Raw genomic sequence first — 11,521 nt, 5'->3', positions numbered from 1 at the left:
CCCCCCCCCCCCCACAAGAAGACTCCACCTCCTTGAAGACTCCACCTCACTTGGAAGACAACATCTTCCACTCTCTTGGAAACAAGTTTTAAGGACTCGGTACCAAGACTGGGATCGGTCAAGGCCGATACCGATCTGATACCAATCCAGATCGGCCAGGATCGGACAGAAATACCCCTGCTTTCAATTAAAAAACCTTTTTTATATTTTACCCTTCGTCCGTACTAATCCAAAGATACAATATCGGCCAAGAATCGGGATCAGTCAAGGACAATTCTGATCCGATTCCTCAAACCATGCTTGAGAAACGACAACCTCTTCCACTCTCTTGGAAGAATTCCAATTCCCATTACAAGGCTCCAGTGGGCAACCCAACTAGACCATTAACCCAACCATCCAACCAATCTAGATAAAAAAACACAAACCCAACAGGAGCATTATGAGATAAAAGAATATCAAAAGACTGCAGCCATCGGTATTGGACTTCTTACAGAAACACAAAAGGGCATCCCAGTCAGAATCCCAAGATTATAAGCAGATAGACTCCAATGCCTAGGGTGGATAGGATTAGTACCAAGAGAGGATCAGCAACTAAAGCTGATTATAAAAAGAATCACCCTTTTTCTAAGTTTCATATTGAAAGAATGTCTAGGTAACTTCATCAATCTTTTGTAATGCATCACCAGAGCAAACCTAAAAATGTCATATGAAGAATCAGAATACCAAGAGAGGAAGATTACCTCTGTGAAAAAATGTTACCAAGGATTTATTCAAAGGAATTCAGGAAACATACCAGTTGACTTTAAGTTAACCAGCCCCCTTGGGAATAAAGTGCTTAAATTAAATTCTATGTCCATAACAACAACTTCCAAGTTCCAACCGCCTCAGAGAGGCTACAAAATCATCATCACATTTGGACCCTATTCCAAAGGATATATAATGAAAATTATCAAGGGGTTAAAGGGTTTTTGTGGTATAAAAGTAGAACTGGGCCTGTGATTATATACCAAGACATTTGGATCCAAAGCTAATTTCATAAATTAATATGACCCAAATAACACATGATATTGCTAAGAGTTTTTCCTTCATAGCCCACAAAGCACTGGAAAAAGCGTTAACTTGGACTAGAGGTTGAGAATGCATTTGGGACACATCTTCCAACGATTCAAAATCTTACAAATCTGATCAATCCTCAACATTCATCCTGCGCAACCTCTCAAATCTATCATCAGGGATCCTACTCCCAGCTCTCCTTTTCAGTTGAACGCTTCTGTCTGAGGATTTTACAGATTTCTTTCCCCACAACCACAAGAGGGAAAGGACAGAAGCAACTCTCGACTCTTTTGATATATCTCAAGGTAACATCACTTACAGCCAAAATCTCCATAAAGGGCCATCAACCAGTGATCGTCCCACCTATGTGGGATCCTAGGAGGGGTGAGTTTGCAGTAAGTCCTAGCCTTTGGCATCTTTGGCGTAAAATAGCCACCCTCAAGACTCGAACCTCGGCAATTGCCCCGGCAACCTGAACCTCATACCAGCTAAAATCTCCATGAACTATCTAAATATCGTGTTTTCTTGATCGCTCTGAAACTGATTTTCCTTAATGTCTTCTGCTGTTGGCCAACATGAATCATATAACCAAGGTTTTAAGTATTCGCCGACTCATACCAATACGTATCATATATTTCAGGTACCAATACGATACTTATCTGGTAATACGATACTTATCCAAAGCATATATTAATTAAAAATAATGTATCGCATTGTATCAGTTGATACGACCCAATACGGCTCGATACACTTGATACTTATCGACACAATGGATACATTACTTCATTTTTAAGGTATCAATCTACATATTTTTGTATGGATAAGTATCGTATTGGTACCTTAAAAAATGAAGAAATGTATCATAATTCCTTGTTCTATCAAATCGAGACCATTGAGATACCAACCAATAAGCACCGATCTAAAGGCAGGCCTAACAGCCAACAGTTGCAGGTGATAACTCTGACAATAAGGGAAACTAACAGAGATTAGAACCCGGGGGGCTGAGTCACACTGAGGAAACGACCGAATCTCTGGAGCACCAGGTCAATTTGAGATGCCTAGTTGTAGTTCCAACGAACTCAACCAAATTCCACAACAGTGATAGTACGGTGAACAGTAACACAGGAAGACGAAAAGGGAGAGGAAGGGGAATTAAGGAAGATTTTTGTAGTTCCTCACCCCCCCCGGACCTTGCACATGTGGATCCTCGTGCACCGGGTATGCCCTTTTTATGCAAGGAGAGAGATTGAGAGGGGGTAACTAACAGTACCGCAAGCACAAGAACCAAGAGAATTGCGGGTGGGGTGGCCATCTCGGCCCGGGCATCTCACCCACAGCTATCTCGGCTGTTAGAAGCAATTGACTGCAATCTTTGTTTATTCAAATCTGATAATTGAAAGTACATATGCTCCTCTATATATAAAGGGTTGAATAGCAATCATAACATAACTAGGCGCTAGTCTTCAAGTAGGACTAGACAATACCTAATAGGACTAGGACTAGAACTCCAACATGGAGTAAGTATTAATTAACTAAAAGACTTTGATAGGCAGGTACAATTGATGGGCCCATTGGGCCTGATTTAATAAAGCAATTAATTAGACCTTCTTGTAATAATCGATGGGCCCAATGGGCCCCTATTTCTAATTAATCACTTAGCCACTTAAGTGGCACTTAAGCTGAAATCGATAGGCATTTTTGCGCTGGGCCTTTCTTCCTGTGATAGATCTTCCCAAAGTGGGGATCTACATCATTGCGTCTCAGCTTAGGCCTCCAAAAAGGGTAATTCCGGTCCAGCCAAGTCGAGGCAACTGCATCACATCTTTTGCCAAAAGAATTAAATGCAGCATTGACAACAAAAGTCCCATACAAAGAAAAGATTAATTACAGATCAATCACATTAACAATATAGAAAAGTGCTGTATGGTACATCCACCAAAAACAAAACCTATACGAGGCTTTTTTCAAATTAAGCAACATTTAGAAGCAACACACTTCTAGGCAACAAATAACTCATAAGTCACATTAAAAAATAAAACCCATCCAACAAAAGTATATGACCACCTATATACTTGGAGTATGCCAAATTAACATATGCAGTAGAATGCTAAAAGGAACAAGTAGACCTATAAGGTTGCTCAATAGGCATCCTAATCAGTATTAGCAACTGGAGATAACAATAATAATGTGGGGAAGGAAAAAACAAATAATAAATAACAATAACAATCAAAACAATCTGACAGAGTACTGTCTTGCAACCTACCATGGTAGATGAATTCCCAGTTGCAACAAAAGGAGCGACATTATCTACGTTTCCATTTGGTGGAGCTCCAGGATTACCATTTAACGTTCCACTTTCATTTACATTGAGTTGATTTCCTCTGTTCTGTCCAAATGGAGATGCATCATTTGTAGCTGCATGAGCCATCCGTGATTCATCATTATAAATTCCACTCCGTTCTCTCGCCGCAGCCAATTCTAACTGAAGCTGTTGTATGGTGTGCAAACGCATTCGCTCAATATCTGCAAACTAAATTCAATAGAATACAAAAAATTCAATATTTAAAGTGAAACAAAAGTTCATCTGAAAGAGAAAATAATCCCAACATGATTCCTGTAATTGCACCTCCTCTTTCTGAAGGGGATATTATGGGAAAGAACAAACCCATATCACATCTGTTTTGAATGAAAATTTCCATACAAAGCCAGGGGATGAGAGAGGATTCGAACACAATAAAGGTGTGGTGAATAGATAAAAAGCCACCTGTCTTTGACAATCGAGCCAAATCTGGTTAAATTGTTCGGTACGTTCTCTCAGCTCAGTTTGTAAGGAATGATTTGTTGTTGATTGCAAGGCATCCATTTCCTGAACACGTGCCATCCAAGCTTGAGCCTCCCTTAATTGTTCATCTTTATAAAGAATAGCTTCCTGTGCACCCCTATTCTGGAAGACAGTTTGTTGTTAGGCAGTACACCCTTATTTTTTTTTAGGGGGTAGGGGGTGGGGAAGGAAAGATTGAACCCATTAAAACATAATATACTGATAACAGATGCAATTCCAACTTGATTAGAGAATTTTTTTTTAATTCCCAACATGCAAACATGATTTATGAGCAACATGTCACATTTTCCAAATTTAAAGGAAATTTGACCCAGCTGAGTATAATTATCTATTATTACCAAGATGTAAGTGTTAGTGTTAAGGGTCCAACACCAGCATAGGGTGTCTGATTTAAGAACCTGCAAAAAATGCGATTAAGGGATTGGGGGGTGTGCAACTTTTTTTAAATTATTTCAAATGTATTTAGCTATTTTAATTTTCAAATAAGAAGATTCTAAAGTAAGGGCTTTTAATCAGGGTTTATAGCTTTCGCTTCGGTCCCTGGATGTACTATATACTTATGTTTATGCGATTAGGGAAATTATCAAATGTTTCTACAATATGCTGTCAACCCTAGGAAATATTATACCTTAACAGCCAGTAAGACTGAGAAAGGGAGGGAGAAAGAGATAGGAAAGGAAAAATAGCAGTTGACTACTCAACTATGTATTCAAAAGCAGAGGAGAGATCACCAGCAAAACACGTACACACGTCCTTGTCTCCTGCTGCAGCCTCCCCTCCTTGTCATCTTTTTGCTCTTCTCCCACTGGCTTCCTTCCCCGCCTCCACTCTCCTCCTCTTCCTCCTCCCACCATTATTCCTCCTCTGCTTCTTCTATTTTCTTCTGCTCTCAATCCACAATTTTCTTTCTTTCTTAATCTTTTTACCTTTTTTTCTTTTCCCTCAAAAGGGTTTCTGTACAGTAGTAACAGTACTACCAAAAGTAGTGGGGAAAACATTAATACAAGGGAAGGGGGAAAAGAGATGCATAAGATAGCTAAAATAAGAGAAATGATGAACACAGATTTGGACCATGTTAGATGCATTAAGGGCAAAGATGGAAGAGTTCTAGTTCGGAATGAGGACATTATGAAGAGATGGGATGATTATATTTGCAACCTACTAAATGGAGATACCGTGGCTAATAGGATGGACCAAGAAGTGGAGGGAAATAGACATCAATCCAACACATCTCATAGACATTTACTACAGGTTGGTGAAATCAAGGTTATAGAGGCCCTATGAAGGATGAATGTAGGTAGAACACCAGGAACATATCAGATCCCAATTTAAGTGTGGAAAAGCCTAAGAGGACATGAGGTGTCTTGGCTAACAAACTATTTCACAAAAATTTGAGTACAAAGACTATGCCAGAAGAGTGGAAGAGAAGCAATGTGGTTCTGATTTTTAAGAATAAAGATGATATCCAGGACTGCAATAACTATAGAGGGATAAAGCTTATGAGTCATACTATGAAACTTTGGGAAAAGGTTACTGAAGCACACGTAAGGAAGAAAACTAAGCTAATGGCGAACCAATTTGGTTTACGCCAGCGAGATCCACAACTAAGGCTATTTATCTCCTAAGAAGGCTTATGTAAGTATTTAGAGCCCACAAAAAGGACCTCCACACGGTCTTCATTGACCTAGAGAAAGTCTATAACAGAGTACCGAGAGAGTTCATTTGGCATATCTTAGAGAAGAGAAGGGGTGTGAATAACGATGTTGATATAATTAAAAACATGTATGAGGGAGTGGTGACGAATGTCAAAACGATAAAGGTCAAAGTAACAAATTCCTAGTTACCATTGGGCTACACTAAGGATCAGCCCTAAGCCCTTATTGTTTGCACTCATAATGGATGAGCTAACCAGGCACTTACAAGATCCGGTCTCATGGCATATTCTATTCGCGGATGATATTGTTCTAATAGACAAAACAATGGAATGGATTAATCTAAACTGGAGCTATGGAGATCAAGCTTGGAATCAAGAGGTTTTACGATAAGCAAAACAAAGTCAGAATATATGATGTGCCCATTCAGTCAAACTAGGGGAAGAGAGGAGTGGCAAATTTTGGTGATCAAGAGCTACCCTGGAGTCACTGTTTTAAATACTTGGGATCCATCTTTAACAAAGATGGCGATATAAAGGATGATGTTACCCACAAAATTAAAGCGAGATAGATGAAATGGAGAGGTGAGTCAGGAATACCATGTGACAAAAGAATGCCTATTAAACTTAAGGGAAAATTCTACATGACAGTTATACGACCAGCTATGACATATGGAGCGGAGAAGTGAGTGTAGCAGAGATGAGGATGCTGAGAGGACTATGCAGCAAGACCAGGAGAGATAGAGTAAGGAATGATAGTACTAGAAACTAGTTCGGGGGTTGCACCGATCCAAGACAAGCTCCGCAAGGCCGGTTGAGGTGGTATGGCATGTGCAATGGAGACATATAGATGCCCCAGTAAGAAAGAGTGATCAGATTCATTTGGAGGAAGCCAAAGGAGAAAGGGGCGGGCCTAAAATGACTATTGACGAAGTGGTGAGGAAAAATATCCATATGGTGGGGGCTCAATTCTAATATGACCATGGATAGGGTTTTGTGGAGGACAAAGACCCGGGAAACCGACCTCGTGTAAGGGATGTTCCAGTGATGCATCTTTATATACTACCTTATCTTCTTCGCTTACCCCCCCTTTACTTCTTTTCTTTCTTTTGTTGAATCTTTCTTTTCTTTTTTTCCAGATCGGATCCATATAGCCAACCCCATTTAGGTTATGTTTGTTATTGTTGTACTACTTGAAGTGGTGGAGCACCAGTCGCCAAAACTGTGACCACACATATGGACAGGCGAATTGGCAGGGGGTGCCAAATCTAGGTAAATAGGTACAGCTATACCAACATGAGCACATTGTAATGTAGAACTATAATCACAAGTAATCCTAATCCCAAGCAGGATCTGAAATTCCGGCTGAATAGAGAAGACATCCTCCAATAGCCTTCGTTCTAGCTCTCAAACACTCTCTCACGGCAAACAAATGAAACAAAAAAAAAAAAAGAGAGAATTCGATGGAGGGTTGAGAAAGAGGAAGAAGAACTAGTGAATGGGTATCTCACCCTCAGGTTTAGGCATATCACCCAACTGCGTCCCACAGCACAACAGCATAAGCCATCCTTTTTTTTTTTTTTCATTAATAAATTCATGTTCAATGATGTAGCCCCTTACAAACTTATATAGAAGACTCAAAACTGACTTAAATACTAAAAATGAAAGACCTAACCCAATCCCTAACTAACTGGGAAACCTAAACTGACTAGAAAACTAAAATAACAAAGAAAATAGATTTAAAATAGGACTCTAACTAAACTAATGAATTAAATCTCGTTTTCCTACTTACTACCCATATTTTAAGCTCATTAAAGTGACTCATTACAAAGAAAACCCATGGGACCAAAGGCCAAATATATACATAACCCAACTCAAGGTTTATTTGATTGCAAATAAGCCCAGTAAGTGACTTATCTACATCAAATTGTGTTAGCAACTTACACATTTGTCCAAACAAAAATATATAAACTGTTAAAACAGAATGAGTAAAACTTAAGATGCATCCTAAAAAACTACAATCTGTAAGTGAGATCTGTAGCTAAAATTATTCAAAAGTTTACAGCACTACAAGTGCTTACTACAACTCAAAAAGTAGGACAGATTAACCGAGAGCATCATAAAAATGTAAAATGTAAGTGAACAAACCTGTTCCTCCAACTCAAGAAGCTGCCGATCTTTTTCTTGAATATGCTCTTGAAGCTCATGTATTTGTTTGAGATGCTGTGCTCTTTCAGCTTCAAAATTCTCCCGCTCTCTTCTGCGACAGAGAAGGAACCACATAATGAATCATTTAATGGTCCTTTTAATGGTCCTCACCTCCAAAAAAATGGCATAACTTATAATTTCACTAAAACTTATTTCAAAAATAAATCTGCTAGTAGTAAGACCCCATAAAACCACAAGAAGTTAATTAAATGCTACAGACAAAATAAGACACCGCTTTTTCATGAACCCCAAACTGGAGCATATCCATACCAGAAATATCCAGTTATACAACAAAGACACAATAGATGCACATGAGAGGGTTTCATAAAGACAGGAGCACACACCGAATGGTTGCCAACTCTTTGTTTTGTTCTCTAAGAAGGTCCTCCTTAGCCCACGCCTGACAAAGTAAATCAACAAGGAGCCAAAACAAGAAACGAATCATCAGACTCACAAGAAAGAAATCAATGGAAGTAGATAAATAAACAAATTGATTAACAACCGCTTCATTGTCAATTTTAATTGCACGCAGCTCTCTTTCTCTCTCTTCCATCTTAGCTTCCAACTCATGAATGTTTTGCTCCCTTTCTTGCAGTTGTTCCTACATAAAAATATAAACACAAATCAGCACAAGAGGTAATTTATGGCATTTCTGAGTTTGACATGCCAGAATGATTTTCTAGTTCCATTACTTAAGAGAACAAATAGGTCACAAAAACATTGTAGAGTACCAATGTCACTCCAACCATACAAGTACCTCACATGAAACTGAGACCAAAAGAACCAAGAATCAACTGTAGAGTGTGCCGCACATGAGAACCCAAATATCCAAAACTCGTTGAAACATAACACTTCTTCGAAACAAAAATCCCCTAGAAAATTTACAATAGTACCAAGACGAGCAATGTTGATCTGGTAAAATCCCCCAGAAAAATTTACAATACGACCAAGAAAAGCAGTGCTCATCTGGTACTCCAACAACAAGGTTACAATATGGACCATGCAGGTTGGTAGACAAAGCTAGGAAATTCCTTAATGCGCCTCAGTCAAAAGAACATATCACAGACCATAAAATGCACCATCATAAGCACTTCCATCAACCCCATGGTGGGCATATGTGGAGAAAAGTAGTGTTGATTTGTACAGAAGATATATGACGAAGAACTCAATAATTAACACTGAAGGAGACCCAAAGTAACGCAGTCAAAAAGAAGAATAAGCTACTCAGCTGAGCTGGAAACTTCACAGGCAGATAGGTATTCTTTATATCTTTCAGACTTGGTAACTAGATGAGGAAATAAACCAGCAGGAAACATGTGAATGACCAATACCTTTAGTTTGGCAGCAGCATTAACATGTTCTTTGATCTGAGCATCAAAGTTGTTCTGTATATCCATTATCTCCGATCTAGTGATAACCTGAGCTTTAAGCTCGATCTCTATCTGTTGAAGCTCTTCTCTCTGTCTGGAGATACTATGAAGGCGTTGCTGTAGTATGTCGTGATCGAGGCCTCCGTCCATCGTTATCGAACAGAAGTCGACATCAAGTGGTCCTGCTCCCTGCTGCACCTTGCATAACACCTCACTGCACTCAGTCTACACTCCACACTCTACAGCCGAAAAAGAAAATAAAACTGGAATCAAATTAAGGTATCAAAACTCAAAACATGATCCTTACCTCATAAATCGTTCTCTCTTCCGACTGCGCCAACTTCGAGCGCTCCATCTCCTGTCCTACCACTACATCCTAACCAATGGCCATAATGGAGAAGCAAAGGAAGTTAACAAAAAAACCAAAAGATACACAATGACGAGACAACACAACGACAGTACTAGAAGCAAACGCATTTTTTACCTCATTCCCTGCGTTCCGAACCGAATTTTCCGAAACAGCTCGCCATTCTTTCCTTGCAGACTGAGAAGTCGGCATCGGCAATGAACCGCCGCCGCGACCAGCGGCGACCCCGGCCGTAGCCTCCATCAAATCAGAGTTCCAACCTTCCTCCGACTCTCCGTGACTCCGTCTCTTTCCGGATGAATGTTAAAAGCTAAATACGTTATAGATTTCTCCTCAACAAAAGCTTAATCTGCTACCCAATCGCAAATGCTCTTTCCAGTAATCAAAAGTTCAAAACCCTAGTTTTGTTCCAGAAAACCCTAGAACCAGAACATTCTCTCACTCGAACAGCGATTGCAATGGGATCTCAATGAATCGAAAGAAACAACAGAAGCTAATTTAAATTTTGAGACGAGAACAATAATCGGCTGCTCGCGAGTCGCGATTATACCTTCTCGGCTTCTCCAACAGGATTTTCAGACGGGGAGTTGGAGATAATTTACGATTATAGGGCGTCGAGACTCGTGAGCCGAGTGTTAAAAAAAGGTAAAACGTTTACGGTAAAGAACAAAGAGAGAAGGGAAGGGAGACGATACTTAACAAAGAAGTTGCTTTATGGGTTAAAGAGCGGGAGAGCGAGTGTGTAGAAGTGAGTGAAGAAAGAGAGAGAGATCTATTGGGTTATCTGAGTGTGACCTGTGAGAAAGTGGGCAAAGGAAAGCCTGGCGGGAGGCTTTGAGCCTGTTTTCATTTTCGGATCCAGCCCAGGCCCATGGAGGATTTTTCAAGTTTTCCATTTTTCAGATCCTCACTAGGCCCATGGGCTTTGAGCATTTCCATCCGTAAGAAGTAAGAAAGAAAAAAAAAAAAAAAGAGGAAAAATACAGAAATGCTAGCAGATTACATTGGAATGAAGAATACTAGCACTTGTTGACCGTTAGCTGAATAATACTCTTCGTCTAACATGACCTTTTTACCACTGGCGCTCTACAATCTCTTTTCTTCTACTTCTCTGCATTTGTCTCCATCTCCATCACCGACTCCGGCTCCGACTCTGGCTCTGGCTCTGGCTCCGACTCCATCTCCCACTCCCTCCCTTCTTCGTCTTCTTCGCAGATTCACTGCAACCCACATCTGCGTCTCCTTCTCGCTTTCCCACTCCCACCCCCTAACACTGATCCACTAGGGAAAAGACGAGGTTCAACTCTCCCTCTCTCTCCTCTCCAGTAGCTATTTCGTGAAGATGAATGTCAACAAGACAGGAAGCCAATGACCGATGAACTCCAGTTATCCTCCTCGTTGACTTTGCTTCTCTTAATTTCTGCCTACTCTTGTTTTTCCCTTTTTTTCAGTATTTTAATTTTACTTATAGCTAAGGGTTTCTTTTGAACGGATCTCTAAAATCTTAAGAAATATGTTGTAATGTTATCGTGTTTGCAGTGTTTCCTCTTTGTTACTTTGATTGATGGATGTTGTTATTGTTGTATAAATGAATCAGAGTCAAGTTTCTTTCTCTTATCGTTATTTTCATCTGGGTTTTCTGAAAATTCATGCTTGGACAATTGGAGTTTGGATGTGAAACTATAGATGTTTGGATCTACAGAGATTGGCTAGCCTTATACGGTTGTCTTCCTGTGGCTGGTTTTATCTGTCTTCCCTTTTCATATTCGATACGAACAGAGAAAGGTGGAGGCGGTGGAATTGATTAATTTATAGTGTCTGCTAGTGCCAGGGGCCTCACCATAACAAACTAATCGGTTATTGGGTTTGTGAAATCGATTTTTTTTTTTTTTTTTTTTATCTAAGAAAATAAATATTAGAAATTAAAAGTCCATATAGCACATATCCGATCAAGCAACATATTGCTTTGGCGTTCATAGCCTGTGAGGCTACTTGCTTGAGACGTCCTATTATGCTATCATTAGTTTTTA

The 11,521-nt window shown here is 39.7% G+C and overlaps 1 protein-coding gene across 3 annotated transcripts in view; it reads right to left on the bottom strand.

Annotated features, from left to right (window-relative positions):
- The window catches only part of LOC122061496, a 21,881-nt gene extending 11,670 nt beyond the window's left edge, over nucleotides 1–10,211 (bottom strand). Inside the window, exons 1-8 of one of the 3 annotated variants that reach the window (XM_042624766.1) lie at nucleotides 9,609–10,211; nucleotides 9,432–9,500; nucleotides 9,086–9,322; nucleotides 8,257–8,355; nucleotides 8,099–8,154; nucleotides 7,695–7,806; nucleotides 3,818–3,997; nucleotides 3,317–3,583 (exon numbers count right to left, since the gene is read on the bottom strand). In XM_042624766.1, the coding sequence (XP_042480700.1) occupies nucleotides 3,317–3,583; nucleotides 3,818–3,997; nucleotides 7,695–7,806; nucleotides 8,099–8,154; nucleotides 8,257–8,355; nucleotides 9,086–9,322; nucleotides 9,432–9,500; nucleotides 9,609–9,734 (1,146 nt within the window). In that variant the 5' untranslated portion in view covers nucleotides 9,735–10,211. The remainder of the gene's footprint in view (nucleotides 1–3,316; nucleotides 3,584–3,817; nucleotides 3,998–7,694; nucleotides 7,807–8,098; nucleotides 8,155–8,256; nucleotides 8,356–9,085; nucleotides 9,323–9,431; nucleotides 9,501–9,608) is intronic. The other 2 variants (XM_042624768.1, XM_042624767.1) reach the window with 2 other exon arrangements.
- Nucleotides 10,212–11,521: the final 1,310 nt, after the last annotated feature.

This window comes from Macadamia integrifolia, chromosome 14 (genome assembly GCF_013358625.1).
Source record: "Macadamia integrifolia cultivar HAES 741 chromosome 14, SCU_Mint_v3, whole genome shotgun sequence".
In the NCBI taxonomy this organism is placed as follows: Eukaryota; Viridiplantae; Streptophyta; class Magnoliopsida; order Proteales; family Proteaceae; genus Macadamia; species Macadamia integrifolia.
The sequence above is the reverse complement of the archived record's forward strand: the minus strand, read 5'-3'. Positions and strand labels throughout refer to the sequence as shown.